The sequence below is a fragment of the Marmota flaviventris genome, chromosome 4, assembly GCF_047511675.1.
Source record: "Marmota flaviventris isolate mMarFla1 chromosome 4, mMarFla1.hap1, whole genome shotgun sequence".
In the NCBI taxonomy this organism is placed as follows: Eukaryota; Metazoa; Chordata; class Mammalia; order Rodentia; family Sciuridae; genus Marmota; species Marmota flaviventris.
Window position 1 is genome coordinate 32,653,270 of NC_092501.1, and position 21,138 is coordinate 32,674,407.

Consider the following 21,138-nt stretch of genomic DNA (forward strand, 5'->3'; position numbering starts at 1 on the left):
GGAGAACAATTTTAGCAAAACCGAAAAACTTTAGTTATTGTGAATATAAACCACCCACAAGCTGTTCACAAAATAAAAACCATACACTCTCTAGTGAGGAAATCAGATAGGGTTTCTCTCCTCTCTATCACTACAGAAGGAAAACTTGCTTAGTGCAATGGAGGGAAGAACCAATCTCAGAAAATTTCGGAGGAGAAAAGAAGGAAGATGATAGAACGAACAATAAGCATGTGCTTTGGTGGTGGGTGGGGGAGACAGAGACTATCTTTCAATAGTACACACAGCACAGAAGGACCCCATTGTGCAAACCTGAACAGAAGATGACATTCAGTGGTCATGAGGGTCTAAATATCGGTGAAATAATGTACACCACTAATGGCAATGCTCATACCAAAAAAAAATTACAGACAGAAGAACACGGAGGTAATGGCAATGCTTGTATAAAGTAAAATTACAGACAGAAGAACACGGAGGTAGGGAAGTCTTTAAGTGCACAGCACAGAATGTCCCCAACATGTGGACCTGAGTAGGATAAGATATTTAGGGGTCACCAGCATTTAAAATTGACTGGAATGATATATATTATTAGACAGGTAATGAAAAAGCTTATGCAGAGGCTTGTTTTCTAACAATATCATCACATTCATCCTAAATTGACTAGTGCAGTTATTTCTAAGCACCTTTAATTTTTAAAAAATTAAATCTGTGAAGAATTAATTACATAAGGATTTATCAGTCATGTTTACAGGGATTCTGAGGATTTACAGAGGATTATCACACCTGTCATATCCCTTTTGATTCTCTCAATTTCCTTTGCCTAAGATAAATTATTCTCACTGTGGAGCTGAAGAGTTGGGCCTTAGAGATGCATTGCCTTGGCCAAGGATACAGAGACCTGTAGGAGGGAGAGCTGAGGCTGGATCCCACCTTCCTGACTCTTGCACCCTTCCCTCCACACCAAACATTCACTTCCACGGGATTTACTAACATCCACATGTCCTTTGATTCAATATTTCATGATTCAGTCTCAGACTTTCAAAATAAACATTAATTTAGTTAATTATTACACTACAAGTTTATTAAAATGACACATCACATTTATTAATCAATTCAACACAGGGCTTAGTGAATGCTTTATGCAGGGCAAAGAAAAACAGTAATTTGCTGCCTTACTCTCATAGCTCTAAACTCTATCAGAACCACAGTAACTCTATTTAGAGTCATCATTTCATTCCTTGGGGCAGCCCTCTCCACTGAGTTTGCCCTATGGGCTTGGACTTTGAACCTCCAGAACTGTGGGGGGAAAAAACAAAAACCTCTTTTTCATAATAGACTCTGTTAGGTATTTCTTTACAGTGATGAAAAATTAATGTGGAAATAATAGGCATGGTCTTTGGTGGTTTCTGTAACATCTTCACAGCAATAAACACACCCATTGCATTGATATTGACTCTAAACCAGATTTTCAAATAAAGGAATGAGGAGTATTTAGAGAAATGGCTAATTGCAGAATACAGAGAGGGAACACACAAATGAGTCTCAGAGACTTTCAAAATATATACTAATTTAGTTAATAATTACATAATTAATTTTATTCCATAAAAGTTATTTTCCCATGATATTGTTATGGACACTTGGATTGTTTCCAGTGTAGGACTATTTTGAATAGTGCTAATATAAACATTTCTATTTATGTCCTTTGGATATCCCAATGGAGTGCATTTGTGTTCAATACATATCTATGAGTGGAATTGCTGAATATGCATATATTCACTCTAAGTAATATTGACAAAAAACTCAGATTATTGAACCAATTTTTAATTACACTCTAAGAATGCCAGTTGCTACAAGTTATTGACAGTACCTAGAATAATCTGTCTTTATTTCATTTTAACCATTCTGGTAGATTATATCATTGTATTTTATTTAAGTTTTAATTTGAATTTCCATAAAATTTAATGCTACTGGATGTTCCTTTCATTTATAAAACTCTAGGTATTTTATATATATATATATATATATATATATATATATATATATATATATATACACACACACACGTAGAGACACACACAATTATCTATATAATATAAAATAAATATATATATTTGTATACACATACACATATATGCCTACAACTGGATTCATTTTTTTAATAATCACAACAGAAAAGAAATTGTTACTATATACAGGGAACTTTTTGCTTGAACCATTTGAAAATAAATTAATAGCTGGGCACAGTGGCACATGTCTCTAATCTCAGCAGCTCTGTAGGCTGAGGCAGAAGGATTGCAACTTGAAAGCCAGCCTCAGCAAAAGTGAGGTCCTATAGAAACTCAGTGAGACTCTGTCTCTAAATAAAATATAAAATAGGGCTAGGGATGTGGCTCAGTGGTCAAGTCCCCTGAGTTCAATCCCCAGTGTTCAAAAAAAAATGGGTAAATTAACACCATGTTCCCAAAGACCAGAAATCCAGAAATATTTTAGTGTATATTTTATTTAAAAAAAGGTTTTTTTACTGTACAATTATACTCAAAGTATTAAAATCAGGAATTAAGTATTGATATATTGGGACTTTCTAATCCTTATTCCTAATGGTATTTAATCAATGAGTTCCAAAGATATCCATTATATTCCATTAAAAACTTAGTAGAGAATCCAGAATCATGTTATAACTATTTGTCACATCTTTTTAGAAGACTCTAGGACACTTCTTCAATCTTCACTTACATGACCTTGACACTCTTTAAGAGCATAGACTTCATGTTTATAAAATGCCCCTCAATTTGAATTTATTAATCAGTTTCCTACTAATTAAATTCATCTTAAGAATTTCTGGAAGAAAGGTCACAGTATGACATTTTCTTCCCTTTCTAGGTGATAAACAATTGTATCTATTTCATTAGGAATGTTTATTTGATTAGTAGGTTCAGATATTTCTGGCAGAATTCTCCACTTTATTCCTCTCAATTTTGTTCTTTGGAAGTATGCTGTCGAAGGATTCTTTTAAATTCTTTAACTATCCCACATCAAATTTTCAAGCTGGTCATTTCTCTGAATCAATAAGGAATCAAGGATTCAATTGTGTCAGTGGGTTATAATCCATTATTATTATTATATATTGGGTGCTCAACTTGTCTCCTAATGACTATATTTTGTGCCTTTTTCCATGTCACCAATAATCCTCAAACAATTCCTTACTTTGGGAGGCAGCAACATACTCTAGGCTCATTTGTATGTTCCCTCCGCCTACTTTGCAAGTAGCCATTTCTCCAAAGAGTCTTATTTTCTTTATTTTAAAATCTGATTTGGAGTTAATAACAGTGCATTGGGTGTTTTTATTGCTTATGAGGATGTTACAAGATCCAGCACTTCTCAGGAAACAGAGGTAGAAAATATGTGCATTGAGAATACAGCAAATCTCTTGTGGAGAGAGAAAATGAAAAGGTAGAATTCTATTCAAAGAAGAAACAGACATTGGCCATTATCAGTAAAGGCAAATCATGGCTTGCTATAAGATTTGAGATCAACTTATCTTGTATACATAGATATGATAAATTGTGGTATAAAGGTGTATTAAGAATTATAATGCAAAAAATAATAATAATAAGAGAGCTCATGTAAAAATACATAAATAAATAAGATTTGAGAAGTTCAGATGAAAATGACTCCATGAGCTAAGAAATGAAGAGCAAGAGACCCACAGAAAGGGTATCAAAGTTCTAGGAAAAAGTGCTCAAAAGGGTCATTTTCTCATCTCAATGGCAAATTCTGTCCCAGGAACTAAAAGCTCATGATTGTTGGTTGAGAGCTTGAGAGGCTAAAAGAAACTTCATATGAGGACAGAATGTGGCAGACATGAGACAAAGAACCACCCAACTGGTCCAGGGCTTTTCTTTGTTGGAAGGCTTTTAATACCAACTTCATTTTCAATATCTGATATCAACCTTTTACATTTTCTATATCCTCATGGTTCCTATATGTTTGAGAATTTGTCAATATCGTCAAGATATTGTCTAGCTTATTAGAGTATTAATTTTTGAAATAGTTTTTAATGATCCTCAGGATTTCAAAAGTATCTGTGATGTTATGTATCATTTTTCATCTCTGGTTTCATTGATTTGAGTCTTTGTTTGTTTGTTTGTTTTAAGTTTGGCTAAGAGTCTTATTTATCTTTTCAAAAAAACAACTTTTGCCTAGTGCAATGGAGTATGCCGATAATCTCAGCAGCTGGTGGGTGGGGGCTGAGACAGGAGGATCAGGAGTTAAAAGCCAGACTCAGCAACAGTAGAGCACTAAGCAACTCAGTGAGAACATGACTCTAAATAAAATACAAAATAGGGCTAGAGATGTGGCTCAGTGGTTGAGTGCCCCTGAGTTCAATGCCAGTACCAAAAAAAAATTGTTTCATAGGTGCTCTGTATCTTTTTTATTCTCAATTTCATTAATTTCAGTTCTGATCTTAATTATTTCCTTTCTTCTACTAAGTTGGGTATTAGTTTGTTCTTTTTCTAGGGGCTTGAGGTATAACATTAATTTATTTATTCAGTATCTTTCTATTTTTAATGTAGGAACTCAGTGCTCAGTTTCTCTTAGAACTGCTTTTATAGTGTCCCAAAGATTATCATAATAACTCTATTTTTAATTATTTCTAAGAATATTTTTTATTACTCCCCTTATTTCTTCTATGATCCATTACTCATTCAAAAGTATATTATTTAATTTCCAGGTATTACTGTGGTTTCCGGTTTTTAATGTTGATTTCTAATTTCACTTCATTATGATCTGACAAGAAGCAAAGAATTATTTTTTTATTTGCTAAGATTAGCTTTTTTGTACTAAAATATGATGTATTTAGAAAAAGTTCCATGAGCCACTGAGAAGGTTAATTCAGTTGTTGATGGATGAAATATTCTATAGATATCTGATTTGATTTGATTAATAGTATTTTAATAATATTTTTAGTTCTGAAGAGTATTAGTTTATATCTGCATGACCTATCTAATGGTGAGATAAGTGTGCTAAAATCACTCACTATTATTGTATTGCAGTTTTTTGATTCTTTATATTGAGAAGAGTTTGTTCTATATAAGTAGGTACTCTGTTGTTTGGGGCATAAATACTAACAATCATTATATCTTAATGATTATTAACCAATATGAAGTGACTTTCTTTGTCTATTCTGATTAATTTTGGTTTGGTGTATACTTTGTCTGATATCATAGTAGCTATCCTGCTTGCTTTCAGTTTCCATTTGCATGGTATACCTTTTTCCATCCTTGCACCTTCAGTCTGTAGATGTCTTTACCTGTACAAAGAGTCTCTCATAAACAGCATATGGTTGAGTCATATTTTTAACCCAATCTGCCAATCTATGTCTTTTGGTTGGAGAGTTTATACCATTTATTCCGTGTTATTTTACAGACAGGATTTTTATTTCCTCTTTTTATATATTTCCAATTCTTCATTCAGACTTGATTCACCTTTAATTAACTATTCTTCTAGTAAAATTCATCCCTTTGCTGGTTTTAATTTTTTTTCAATTCTTCTCTATGAAATAGTTCATTGAGTATGTTTTTAGTGCAGACTTATGACAAAGGCCAACATCACACTGACTAGAGAAAAATTGAAAACATTTCCTCCAAAAAGAATAATATGACAAAGATGTCCATTCTCACCACTCCTATTCAACATAGTTCTAGAAACTCTAGCCACAGCAATCAGGCAAAAGAATGAAATAAAAGGGATACAAATAGGAAAAGACAAAGTCAAATTATCTCTATTCGCTCACAATATGATCCTATATTTAGAAGACTCAAAAAACACCACCATAAAACTTTTAGAGCTGATAAACAATTTAGTAAGGCAGCAGATCCATCCATAATAACCTCAAAGAAATAAAATAATACATGGAATTAATCTAACCAAGGAGGTTGTTTTAGTTAGCTTCTTTCCTCTATGACCAAAATACATGACAAGAACAATTTTAGGGAGAAAAAGTCTATCCGAGGACTCATGGTTTCAGAAGTCTCAGTCAATAGACAGCTGGCTTCATTCCTCTGGGCCTGGGATAAGGCTGAAAATCATGGCAGAAGTACATGGTGAAGGAAATCAGCTGGAAATGTGGCACCAGGAAGCAGAGAGAGGAAGCTCTACTCAATAAGTACAAAGTATAAACCCCAAAGACAGACTCCAAATGATCCACCTCCTCCAGCCAACCCTATCTATCTATGGTTACATTCCAGTTAATCCCTATCAATTGATTAACACACTGTAGGTTAAAGCTCTCATAAGTCAATCATCTCACCTCTAAATCCTTTTGCATTGACTCACACATGAGTTTTGAGAGACATATCATATCTAAACCATAACAGAGGTGAAAGACCTCTACAAAAAAACTATAGAATATCAAAGAAATAAATTGAAAAAGATACAAGAAGATGGAAAGACCTCTCATGTTATTGGATAGGCAGAATTAATGTCAAAATGGCCATACTATCAAAAGCATTGTACAGATTCAATGTAATCCTTATTAAAATGTCAATGACATTCTTCACAGAACTAGAAAAAATGTTCTAAAATTCATTTGGAATAATAGAAGACCCAGAATAGCACAGCAATCCTGAACAAGAAGAGTGATGCTAGAGGCATCACACTACTGGACTTCAAATTATATTACAGATCTACAGTAACAAAAGCAGCATGGTATTGGCACCAAAACAGACATGAAGATCAATGGAATAAAAGACACAGAAACAAACATACATAGATACCGTCATGTGTACATGACAGCTAAAAACATACATTGGAGAAAAATTAGCCTTTTTAGCAAACGGTGCTAGTAAAACTGGATATCCATATGGAGAACAATAAAACTAGACCTCTGTCTCTAACCTGCACAAAACTTGACTTAAAGTGGATCGAAGACCTAGGAATTATACCATAAACTCTGCAAGTGCCAGAAGAAAATGTAGCCCCAACACTCCAACATATTGGCATAGGTACTGACATCCTTAACCAGACTTTTAATGCAAAGAAATAAACCAAGAATTAATAAGTAATACAACATCTAATTAAAAAGCTTCTTCAACCAAATGAATTAAGAACATGAAGACAGAGCCTACAGAATGGGAGATTTTTGCCAGCTGCTCCTCAGAAAAGGGATTAATATCCAGAATATATAAAGAACTTTAAAAACTTAATACCAAAAGGGAAAAAAGCTGAATAGAGATTTCTCAAAAAAAAAAAAAAAGAAATACAAATGGCCAATAAATATAGAAAAAATGTTCACGATTTTTAACCATAAGGGAAATGCTAGTCAAAACTACACTGAGCTTTCATGTCACTCCAGTCAGAAGGGCAACGATCAAGAATAAGATCAAAAGTAAATGTGGGAAAAGTTGTGGGGGAAAAGGTACATTTATACATTGCTGGTAGGAATGTAACTAGTACAACTACTCTGGAAAGCAGTATGGAGATTCTTTATAATAGTACCATTTGACTCATCTATCCCACCACTCAGTATATATCCAAAGGACTTAAAATCAGTGTACTACAGTGACACAACCACATCAACGTTTATAGCAGTGCAAGTCACCATAACCAGGTTATGGAATAAGCCAAATATCTGCCAAAAGACAAATGGACTAAGAAAATGTCATATATGTACACAATGGAGTTTTATTCAGCCATAAAGAAGAATGAAATAATGGCATTTGCTAACAAATGGATGGAAATGGAGAACATCATGCTAAGTGAAATAAGCCAGAGTCTTATTTCTAGAAATAAGCTAGATAAAGGCAGGGCAGGGAACACCATCAAAATAGAAAAGAGATCAGTGGAGTAAAGAAAGGGGATTGAAGGGGAAGGAAGAAGGATAGGAGAAGGGAGGAACAACAGAATGAAACTGACCAAACTATCCTATGTACACATATGAATATACTACAGTGAATTTCACCTTTATGTACATCTATAATGCACCAATTTAAAATATATATAAATATATCTTTTCACTCTATCCTATGGGTTTTTCATATATATATATATATATATATATATATATATATATATATATATATTTTATATATTTTCATATATGTATGAAAAACCCATAGGATAGAGGAAACAGATTGGGGGAAGAGAGGGAAAGGGGAAATACTGGGTTTGAATTGGAGCAAATTAAATTCCATGATTGCATACTTAGGTCAAAATGAACCCAATAGTATGTTTAACTATCATGCACCAACAAATTAAAAAAAAATAAAACACCCAAATATGAGTAAGCTAGAGCTTCAAATTATGAATAATTGGGCACTTGGCAGGGAGCCAAGTGATTCCTGATTCCTGTATGCAGGATGTTCTTCCTAAGACAAAAGGACACTTCACCTCTCTTTTGAGATCCTCCAAAATGTCCTTCAACTTTATTCCCCAATCTGTTTTCCCGGGGCCCAAAGTGGGTATTTTCAATTTTTTTTTTAATAAGAGGAGGTTTTCTCCTTTTCCCAAGAGTTGAATCTGAGTCCTTGCTCTTTTAGAAACAATATCTACAAAGCACAGGGTCCTGGAGTAGATCCTGAGGATGAAAGCTCTGTGAGGAACCTGGTCTCTAGGTGTGGTCCCTCTGGGTTCCCCACTTTTCACTGTCAAAGGATTTGCCAAGGTACTGGGTCAGAGCCTTGAAACCAGAATAAACCATCTTCCCACACTACTCCCAGTGACTCATTGAGGAGGTAGGAGTTGGAAGGAAATAGGCCCTTTCATTTAAGTTCAATGATACTGTGGGAAACTAATCCCTCTGGTCAGGGTGGAGCAGCTTCATCAGTCCCACCTTTCTATGGATAACACATTTCAATTTGGAAAATTAGTTCCAAGAACATAGTCTGTTATAGTTAAAGCTTCATCCTGGGGTTTCATAAATTAACTTCCAGACCACTCACGTATAATCGAATCAAGCCTTTATTGAAGCACACTGGTGGCAACTGACCAGAACATAAAGTTGTTCCCCTGATCATTCCTGAACAATTGCAAGGGTGCTCTTTATAAGCCTGAAAACCACAAAAGGGACATTTGGGGGTCTAGCCAATGCAAGCAAGCCAAGTTACAGAAGCAGGAGAATGCAGTCAGGTGGAGGGATGCTCAGCCAATCACAATTATCCCAGTCATCCAAGTTACAGAAACAGAGCCCCATTACCCTAGTTACAGAAACAATGTCCCATTAGGTAGTTCTGTGTTCTTAAAGGTTTCTATAGCAAAAGGAAAAGAACATCTTGCCCTGGTCATGACCCTTCTACTTGGCATGGTTGTTTTACAAAATGGAGTTACAAAACGAAATGGAGTCACTTTGGCTTGACTATCATAGTCCATGGAAATTCCTGGAGAGTCACCTAAACCAGCCAAATTTCAGAAGAGATACCCATAAAAAGGAACTACAAAGAGTGAGGTCTCTGAGTACAGACCAGCACTTGCCCCAGGAGTGATTTCACCTGTGCTTCCACCCCCACACCCCCAGTGCTGCAGATGCAACCCAGGGCCTTGCGCACACTAGGCAGTCCTTCTCTTGAGTCTTTTGCATCTTGATTACATTATAGTTTTTAGGATAGCTTTATTAAATAAACACAATTTAATATATTCTCATTCTTTCTTATATTTTACTTCATTTTTATTAACACATGCAAATTGCACATGTTAAAGGGCTCATTGTGATATTTTTACACATGAATAGAATGCACTAATGAAATCCAACCTCCTTATATGCACCCTCCCCTGCCTACCCTTCCCAACCTCTACCCACATTCCATTGTACCATCTACATAATATTAAGTAGTAAATGTTTTAGGGTAGTAAATCATTTTTAATTATGGCAATATATGAATAAAATTTACTATTTTAGCCCTTGTTATTATACAGGTTAGTGGCATTAAATAGATTCATCTTATTATGCAACCATTATCACTGTCTTCAGAACTCTGTTCATCTTGCAACACTGAACTTTGTATCATTAAACAATAACTCCTCATTCTCAACTTTCCCCTGCCCCTGAAAACCACCCACATAATAACCCACAGAGACTTTTCTGTTCTACGCATTTGCCTGTTTCTGACAACTCATACTTACATTCCCAGTATTGGTCCTTCTATTTCTGGATTATTTCACAAAATAATGTCTTCAAATTTCATCCATGTCATAGTATGTGTCAGAATTTTCTCTCTTCTTAAGCCTGAATAATATTCCATTCACGTGTATACCAAACTTTATCTTTTTCTTCCTCAATGGACACATGGGATGTTTCTACCTTTTAGCTATTGTAAATAATTCTGCTATGAATATGGAGATATAAATTTCTCTTTGATAACCTGTTTTCATTTCTTTTGGGTTTATTCAGAAGTGGAATTTCTTAATTTGAAGATAATATAATTTCGTGAAGATAATGTCATGATACTTTTTTGTAAGTAGCAAATTTTAATTCATCAAGTCAGCTCACTATTCCCTAGATATGATATTTCCTATGAGCCACCCAGGCAACAGAGTCATTGGAAGTATCAAAACACTCTTTCATGGTCTGGGGTGTAATTCAGCTGACAGAGCTTTTGCCTAGCATTAGGGATGCCCTGAATTTAATTTCTAGCATCACATACACCCAAAACAAATAAACAAACAAAAAACATACAAACAAAAACAACAAAAAAAGTTTCTTCCTCCTCCATTAAGTATTCTGGACCACTGTGGTAAAGAAAAGCAAGAGATACTTCTAGGAAATAATCGATGTCAGCAACTTTTTAAGACACCCATATTTGGGTGTGGACTGGTGAAGAGATTTGTGGTATAAAAATGGGGTGTAAATACTTTTCAATACACTGCAATTATTTCACATGAGGATGTAACCAGAAGTAGAATCATTGGATCACATGATCATTCAATTTTAATTTGTTTAGGAACCACTCACTGTACTCTGTTTCACAGTGGCTGCATCATTTTTCATTCTCCACATGTGCACAGGCCTTCCAACCTCTATACATTCTCACCAACACTCCTGTTTCCTTGTTCTTGTTCTGTCTCCTTCCCTCCCTCTTGTAACAGCCATCCTCATGTATGCAAAGTGGTTATCTCAGTGTGGTTTTGACCTATTTTTTTTTAATTCTGCATTTTGCACAACAATAAATTTCTGAGAACGGATCCAGCAACAACAGTACATTTTATTCAGAACATGCAGGGAATTCATGGCTCCGAATTGTCATAGATTAGTTATTGTGCTGTTTTACCATGATAGCATATTAGTAACTGAGTATTAGAACCTGTGGTGGTCGATGCAAGAGTTACAGAGTACAGGGAATAGCAGATTTATTTATGCAGTGATCCAGAAAACACTCCTTAATGAAGGCTGCATGTTCACTGGATCAGGAGGGGATGGAGATGTGAGACAGAGCTGAGAGAAGGTATCCCTGAGAGTGAGAAGGGGGATGATGCCTCCAAGGAGGAGAAGTGGCAGGTGTGGCACAGCAGCAGCCAGTAGCCCTTCTTCAGACAGGAATGAAGCAGAGCTGGTACAAAGGTGGCACACGGCCAAATGAATTGGCAATGGGGGTGGTGTCGATGTCCTTGGGGTCAATCACAGGTTTCAGCTTAAAATTCTGTAAAATGGTGGTCAGGAACAAAAACAGCTCCATGCGGGCCAGGCCCTCTCCCAAACATATACGTTTTCCTAAAGATGACAAACACAGAGTTTTCCCTCCTTAAACATTAGGTTCTGAAATGTTATAAAGAATATTCAGTAACTTATATGATGAACGATTACTTATGTGTATGGGTCAAAGACAGAATGGTTGGAGAGACAGATGCACAGAAGATTAGTCACAGTCGCTACCCACTTGTATCTCATTTTATCAGGCACCCTGTGCTAGACAGGTTTTTGCTCTTATACTTCCTTCATGACCTATGTCCCTGTCATATCCTCTTTACAATGCATGCTTAGAAGGTGGTGGACTCTCACCCTCTATAAGTTTTCTCATAATAGTCATGCTTCCACAGAAGCATGGCTCACTTCCAATCCTATTTTCTCTTATTTTGTTTTATCCAGCTAAATATGAGTGACTTAAAAGAAGGGCTCCGTCCTTAACATCTGGATATGGGCAGTGCCAGGCCCAACATGGGCATCAAAATCCATGGCAAAAAAAATGAAGGTTATTCCATGTCTAGAGTCTCAGCACACACAATTTAACGATGAGACAGAATTCCCAAATGCATGATCATGAGAAGAGGAAGAGGATGGTGCTCTGGAATCTCTGCAGACTATCCTTCCACATTCCCAAGGTTTTGTTCAGCCTTCATTTATCTGGTATGCTCTAACCCCCTAGATCTATAGAAAACATTCTCTCCTGGACTCCATTACTTCTGTAAGGTGCCCTGCCTTCTCTTCTTCCCTTGCTCCTCACCTCCTGTAAGCCAGCTCAACCCTCTTTCCCTTGTATCGCCTTCTATCCTAGCTGGCGACCTGTGCTGGGTTCACAAATCTGACTATTCCAATAACTTAAGAAAACAGCAAAGGAAGCACGGAAACACACAAAAGAAGTACCTTTTCAAAATCCAAGGTGACTCTCCGACCTTAAGGGTCCGTGGAAAGAGAGAGCCACTGGAATTCTTTATTCTTATATAGGAGACATACAAGGGGAGATTCCATGGAACATTCTATCCCAAAAAGGGCAAGAGGTAGGATTACAAAGGAATAGGTGAGTGTAACTCAATCCCACCAGGTAGTGCCTACTCCTGGAGCCACGCCTTATTATCTGAGCAGAGGTAAAGCCCAAATTATTGTGGGGCACAATAATTGTTTAGTATCTCTTGCTCAGGACTTAACGGCGTGTATTTCCAGAGTGGCTCCCGACACCCTTGTTAGAATGTTTTTGGATATAAAAAAGCAGAATGAGGGCTGGGATTGTGGCTCAGTGATAGAGCACTTGCCTAGCATGTGTGAGGCACTGGGTTCAATTCTCAGCTCCACATACAAACAAATAAATTAATAAGTTCATCAACAACTAATAAAAATACTAAAAAAAAAAAAAAAAGCAGAATGAAAGCAAATTCACCCTCTGCCTCCCTAGAAACCTGTGTTTCCCTCTCTCACAGCACAGGTTTCAATGATTACAATGATCTAGATTACAATGATCTGTTTGTTCATCTGCTTCCTAACTCAGGAGTGAGATTCTTAAGAGCCCATTATGTATGCTAGGCTATTTGGCATCTAAGAGTGATACTCTTAGAAGTTTCAGCTGAGTAGATTGTTGATACAGCTAGAGGCACAATTCAACCAAACTATGCCATAACTTTATCCATTGGAAAAACTGGGTCAGACATTCCGCAAAGTACCACCAAAGGGACCCAGTAGTGAAGATGCATCACTAATAAGGGAAAGTGCAAGGGTATTGGAGTGGAGCTCCAATTTGATAATGTACAATGAGCAAATTTACCAGCTCCAAAGGAGGCACCCATGTAAGTTGCATCTGTTCCTAAAAAAAATTATCTTGTTCCCTAAAGTTACAAATTGAAATGAATTTTTATTACCTGATGAGAAAGGCATAAAGTAGTCACTTTTCTTAAAGTTGCCACTCTCATCCAGAAAGTGCCCAGGGTCGAACACCTCTGGATTAGGGAATTCCTTATTGTCATGCAGCACGGAAGTCAGTGATGTTATTATTCTTGTTCCCTGGAAACAACAGACAGATAAAATTAGTAATAAAGAAGTTGAATGGAGGGTTGGGGTTGTGGCTCAGTGGTAGAGCGCTTGCCTAGCACGTGTGAGGCACCGGGTTTGATTCTCAGCACTGCATATAAATAAATAAATAAAATAAAGCTCCATCAACAATTAAAAAAAATTAAGTCAAATGGAAAGAAATAATGGAATTCATCTGATGTATATTTGAGGAAACCCAGGTCCAAGGACAAGCAGTGACAATTCCAGAAAGACAAACCAAGCAAGAGTTTAAGGCCACAAGCAGTAATTTTGTGAAAGCATCCTCTGTGAGCAGTTGTAGGGCTGAGTACTTGGGAATATGGATGCTAGACCTTCTGAATTCTACTTAGCACCAAGCTGGGACCTTGGTGTCTGTCTCCACATGTTGCTCTATTTCATCAATTCAGTTTTTGCATATCTCACATGTGGTTTATGGTTTACAATAGAATTTTGGGCTCACTCTTGAAAAGTCAGGAGTATTTAGAATTATTTATTTAAATAAATAAATAATTGTGGATTTTTTAGAGATCTGGTCTGATTTTAAATGACTATTGGTGAGATATTAACAAGTACACTAACACCTATTGAGCGCTTATCATTGGAATGTAATGTTTATTTTGATATCAAACATGGAGGAACTCTTCACAGATTAATCCTATCTTAAAAACACATCAGGGTGAAAATTAGAAAAGTCATCATTTTGCAACAATTTAGGTAGGATCAAGTCGGGCACGGATCATCAATTAATGTTAAAACTGTTGGTTGAGGGCTGGGGCTGTGGCTCACTGGTTGAGCACTTGCCTCTCATATGTGAGACACTGGGTTCGGTCCTCAGCACCACATACATACATACATACATACATACATACATACATACATAAATATATGTGTCCATCTACAACTAAAGTAAAATAACATGGATGAATGGATGGGAAAAAAATGTGGCATTTATAAACAATGGAATATTACTCAGCACTAAAAAAATAATAAAATCACGGCATTTGCAGGGAAATGGATGGCATTAGAGCAGGTTATACTAAGTGAAGTTAGCCAATCCCCCCAAAAAACAAAGGTCAAATGTCTTCTCTGATATAAGGGGGGTGACTCAAAATGGGGTAGGGAGGAAGAGCATGGGAAGAAAATTACCTCTAGATAGGGAAGAGGAGTGGGAAGGAAAGGGGGGAGAAGGGGAATTACATGGATGGTGGAAGGAGACCCTCATCATTGTACAAAATACATGTATGAAGATGTGAATTTTGTGTCAACACATCTTGTATACAGAGATATGATAAATTGTTGTATAAAGGTGTATTAAGAATTGTAATGCATAATAATAATAAGAAGAAGAAGAAGAAGAGAAAAATAAATAAATAATTTTAAAAAATAAAAATAAAAACTTGTTGGTTGAGTTATTTGGAAACAGGTTATTCATAATGTCTTAAATAAGAAGAATCTTCTGAACTTATTTTTTATTTTTACTTTAATAACAGAACCTCAGCAATAAAGAGATCTGGCACACATCCCCATACTAAGTGTGAATCTTAGTAGCACCAATAATGGGACAAACTGAAATCATGTGCCATCAGCCATAATCTGATGCAGTGGGACATCCATGATATCACCCATATAATGTTCTTTTCCAAAACACAAAACTGATTTCTAATATCCAAGAAAACAACCACACAAAATCAAGCTGAGGAACATTTTATATGACCATGGATTGAACTCTTCAAAAAGTGTCAGAGTACACAGCTGCATTGTTAGTGGCACTATAAATTAGTACAACCACTCTGGAAAGCAGTGTGGAAATTCCTTAAAAAACTAAGAGTAAATCTACCAATACACTCATTTTCTCCTTGGCATTTATCCTAAAAATAAAACTAAAATCAGCATAATATAGCAATACATTCACTTCGATGTTTATAGCAACACAATTCACATTAGCCAAATCAGGGAATTAGCCCAGATGCCTGTCAATATATGAATAAATCAAGATAATAATTAAATTCACCATTTCTGTACATTGTGATCAAACTGTAAACATCTTAATAGCAAACATTTGTTTTTAGGGTTTATATTGTTTATATTAGGAACATTCTTAAGAAAGAAAAGAAAATTTAAAAAAAAAAGGCACACAGACTGAGAATAAATATTTGCAAAACTTATCTACCATAATGAGTTTTAATTTTTTTAAAAAACTTAAAAATAGGAATATAAACAACCCAATAAAAAATAGGCATATAATTTGAACAGACACATTAACAAAGAAGATATATGAATGGCCAATCAACATATGAGAAGAAGCCAACATTATTTATGAAGAAAATAGAAGGGAAAACAAAAATGTGGTACCACTGCAGTGGCCAAAATACAAAAAGACTAACAACGACAAGGGATGTGGGATACCTGGAAGGGAGATTTAAAACAGCACAGCCACATCACAAGACCATTTGGTGGTTTGGCCTAAAGTAACCACGTAAGCAAAAATTCCCATTCCTAGGTATTCTCCAGTAGAAAGGAAAACATGTCCACATAAGAACCTGCATGCAAATGTGCATACCACCTGTAGTCAAGTAGTTAAAAACTGGAAATATACCAAATGTCCATCAATTAGTGAACTTCAAACCAATAACCAATGTTTGATACTCCTTATGGAATCCCATTCATAATAAAAAGGAGCAAACTTAAGATACAGCAATAAGAGCCAGACTGTAATCCCAGCAGCTTACGAGATTTGAGGCAGGAGGATCACAAGTTCATATTCTGAATATTAATCCCTTATTGAACAAATAGTTTTAAAATACTTTCTCAACTGTTCGTTTCCCCACTCTGTTAAATCATTTCCTTGGCTGAAGAGAAGCTTTTTAGTTTGACATAATTCCACTATCAAAACTTCTTTTGTGAAAGGTTCATACAGTTTAGAAATCAGTCCAGTTTTTTTATACACATAATTCACCTAAAAATAGGTGCACATATATATAAATGCACATGTATGCGATATAATATATCACATATGTATATGATTTTTGTATGTTGATTTTTATCCTGCAACTTTACTGAATTTGTCAGATATAACTGGAGAGTTTCAGATTTTTCTCTATATAAAATCATATCTGCAAACAGAGGATAATTTGACCTCTTATTTTCTTATTATTTGGATGCCTTTCTCTTGCTGACTTGTCCTCAGCTATGTTGACTAAGAATAGCATAAGCAGGCATCCTGATCTTATGGGACATGATTTCAGCTCTTCCCCATTCAATATGATGTTGTTGTGGTTCTATCATATTTAGCCTCTATTATGCTGATGTACATTCATTCTTTATCTAATTTATTGAGGGCTTTTGATCATAAGGGGATGTTGAATTTTATCAAAGGCTTTTCTGTACATATTGAGAAAATCATATGGGTTTTTTGTCCTTCATTTTGTTGATATGATGTATTACATTTATTGATTATATATTAAACCATCCTTACATTCCTGGAATACACCCTACATGATCAGAAAGGTTAGCTAATGGCTACAGTCAATTTTTCATATTATATTCTGCAAGAAGGGAAGAATTCATCTGCCGAGTGGAGGAGAGGCAAGTACTTTATGAACAAATAAACCTCATCTAAGATTCTGCATTTGTTCAAATGTAATAATTGACACCAAAACAAAACTTATTTGTCACTGTAAAGCAAATGAACACAAAAAAGTACAGATAATGAAGTAAAGACAAATGAATGTAGCCACAGCAGGGAATATTACCTACCTTATTTTGCAAAGCCATCACTATCCTGATGCCAAAAATTTGAAAAAGAAAATTTGAGAAAAAAAAATATTGGAGACTAATTATAAATATAAATACAAACACTCTGAACAAAACTTAGCAATTCAAACTGAGCTGTGGGTGTATGAATTTTTTAAATACATACAAACACAAACACCTACATAGTTATTCTGTATGTACAGGCAGACCAAATATATGGCAATATTGACAGATATAGAGAATATATTTGATCAAATTGTACATGCATTTTGATTAAAAAGAAGGCATAAAAGTAAAAGAATAGGGCAAATAAAACAAATATTAACCAGATCACAGAATCCTATACACAAAAATTATAAATCAATCTACAAATTGTTAGCAATGATAAGTGAATTTAGCAAGGTTTCTAGATGTAAAGTCCTCACATGTAAATTTTATCGCCATATACCAGAAACAAAGAAATAAAGAAGGTATTTTTAAAAGTATACAAGTCACATTAACATCAAAAATATCATTTATTTTGGGACAAAGGAAGATAGGAAAGCCAATGCATTGAAAACAAAACAATATTGAGAAAATTAAAGAAAGCCTAAATGAATTGGGAGCATAATTATATGCATGAACTGAAAGATTCAACACATCAAAACATGCTTTCCAAACATATTTATAGATTTAATGTCACTTGTAAATAAGCAAACACGTTTTGGGAAATCAACAAACTCATACTTTTTTTTTAGAGAGAGAGAGAGAGAATCTTTTTTTTTTCTTTTCTTTTCTTTTCTTTTTTTTTTTTTTTTGTAGATGGACACAACACAATGCCTTTATTTTTATGTGGTGCTGAGAATCAAACCTGGGTCCCACCCGTGCTAGGCAAGCGCTCTACCGCTGAGCCACAATCCCAGCCCAACAAACTCATACTTTTGATACATATTTTAAAATGTGAACACCTAAGTGCAGCCAAAAAAATTAACAGAAAAAGTTTGTAAGACACAAATCAAGACTTGTTATATAACTTTATAAACCCAAACTGAAAACATCAGTTTAATTGCTGCCACACATATGAGTTTTGCACTTACCTCATCTAGTGTTGATAAAGGATCAGAAACATACTCTAAAATTGGGAACTTCAAGAGCATTGAAGCACAGTGTAAGAGACAAGCTCACCTTGGGGATGAAGTAGTTTCTAAATTTAACATCACAGGTCACTGCATGGGGCAGACTGGTGGGGATGAGATCAATGTATCTCTGGATCTCATGTAACACAGCCTCTGTGTAGGGCATGCGGCTCCTGTCCTGCATGCAAGGGCTGCGATCTCTGCCAATCACATGGTCAATCTCTTCTTGGACTTTAGCTGATAAGACAAAATTAAGAACTGAAGGAAAAGGAAAAAAATGGCATATTTGTCATAACATTTCAGGACTACAGGAAGCATAATGGTGTGCCAACAGTATTATAAAGCCATAAGTATATCTAGATTTGCTTTTACAGGTACACACAACTCTCTTCCAATGTAGGCATTAAGACAAATCTGTAAACACATTCACAATAGCATATAAGATAGCAATAAAAATAGAAATGATTAAAAAACTTGAATTATATAAATATTTAGCACATTATGAACTAAAGAAATTACTGTCCTTGCAGGAAAAAAAAACACAAAATAAGAATTAATTTCATGGGCTAGGGCTGTAGCTCAGTGGCAGAGTGCTTGCCTAGCATGAGTGAGGTACTGGGTTCAAATCTTAGCACCATATAAAAATTTTCTTAAATGAATAAATAAATAAAAAATAAAATAATAAAAAAGAATTAACTTCATATCAAATTAATACAATAAATACAAACATTCTGAGCAAAATGCATCAAATTAAACTGACTCCCTTCCCACCTATAGTATCACCTTGTCCATCCTGAAGTGGCTACTCCCTCGACCTGGGGCCTAGCACACTCCCATCTTTGTATATGAGTTATCCTGATTCCTAGAGCCTGTTACTTTAGTTCACTTGATTTCAGATATTTGGATAAAGTATAACCTCTAGTATCTTTGTGAGAAAATAAAAACATAGAAAGACATAAAATGGGACATCAAGAATTTTAAATGTGAAGCGAACTGGAGAGCACATGTAGAGTTTTTTCTACTAGCATATTTTTCTGATTTTTTATTAGTTATTTTATTAATTTGTTCTAATTTGTTATACATGACAGCAGAATGCATTTCAGTTCATAGTACTCAAAACTTTCAAAATTATATAAATAAATGGAAATTAAATAACGTACTTTGAACAACCAATGGGTCAAGGGTAAAATCAAAGAGAAATAAAATTTCTTTAAACAAATGAAATATTTATAGCAACCAATACCTACATTAATCAAGCAGAAAGAAATAGAAGGGACACTGGACTCAAGGTGCACACCTGTAATCCCAGCAACTCTAGAGAATGAGGCAGGAGGATCATAAGTTCAAAGCCAGCTTCAGTAACTTAACAAGACCCTGTCTCAAAAATAAAATGGAGTGGGGATGTAGCTCAGTGGTAAAGTGCCTCTGGGTTCAAATCCCACTATAATAATAATAATAATAATAATAATGGGATATCAATAGAGTAGAGCAAGCAAGTCAGGAAAAGAGGGAGAAAAGGAAAGGAAAGACACTGGGGAATAATATTGATCAAATTACATTGTGTGCACACACACATATGGCATGATGAAACTCACTATTATGTATAATTATTATGAACCAATAAATTATTTTTAAATCAGAAAAATCTCAAATAAACAGCCTACTATTGCATCTCAAGGAACTAGAAAAACAAGAACAAACAAAATTAGGAAAAGGAAAGAAAGAATAAAGATCAGAGCAGAAATAAATAGACTAAAAAAATGACAAGGATCAATGAAACAAAAAGCTAATTCTTCAAAAAGAAAAGGTTGAGAAACTCTGAGATAGTCTAACAAAAACAGAACAAAGACACGAATAAATAAAAACAAAGATGAAAAGGGAGACATTACAACTGACACCACAGATATATAAAAAAATAATTAGAGATTATTATGAATAACTATCCACAACAAATTTGGCAAACTAAAAAAAAAAAAAAACAATTGGACAAATTACTGGACATATATATCTTACCAACATTGAATCTTGAAGAAATAGAAAACCTAAGCAGACCAATAAAAGTAACCAGATTGAATCCACAATTAAAAAGTTCCCCATCAAAGAGAAACCCAGGATCAGATGATTTCACTGCTAATTCTACCAAACACTTAAAGATGTTCAATAATTCTTAATTTGTTCCCAAACATTGAAGAGGAGAGAATTTCTCCAAGCATCTTTTACAAGGCTAGCATTACCCTAATACCAAAATCAGACAAGGGTACATAAAAAAAAATACACGTTAATATTCTTGATGAACAAAGATATGAAAATCCTCAACAACATACTATCAAACAGAATCCAAAGGCATGTTTAAAAGATTATTCACCATGATCAAGTGGGATTCAGAGAAGCAAATATGATTCAGTATTTGCAAATCAATAATATGAAACAAAATATCAGCATAACAAAGAACTAAAACCATATGATCATCTCAATTATACTGCATGACACTGAATGAGGAAAAGCTGAATGTTTCTAAGATCTGGCACAAGACAAGAATATCTACTT

At 35.0% G+C, this 21,138-nt stretch overlaps 1 protein-coding gene across 2 annotated transcripts in view; it reads right to left on the reverse strand.

Annotated features, from left to right (window-relative positions):
- Positions 1-11,172: 11,172 nt before the first annotated feature.
- Positions 11,173-21,138, reverse strand: part of LOC114096414 (cytochrome P450 2C18-like) — a 32,586-nt gene continuing 22,620 nt past the window's right edge. For both annotated transcript variants that reach the window (XM_027939915.3, XM_027939914.3), the window contains exons 7-9: positions 18,641-18,828; positions 13,555-13,696; positions 11,173-11,698 (exon numbers count right to left, since the gene is read on the reverse strand). In XM_027939915.3, the coding sequence (XP_027795716.2) occupies positions 11,517-11,698; positions 13,555-13,696; positions 18,641-18,828 (512 nt within the window). In that variant the 3' untranslated portion in view covers positions 11,173-11,516. The remainder of the gene's footprint in view (positions 11,699-13,554; positions 13,697-18,640; positions 18,829-21,138) is intronic.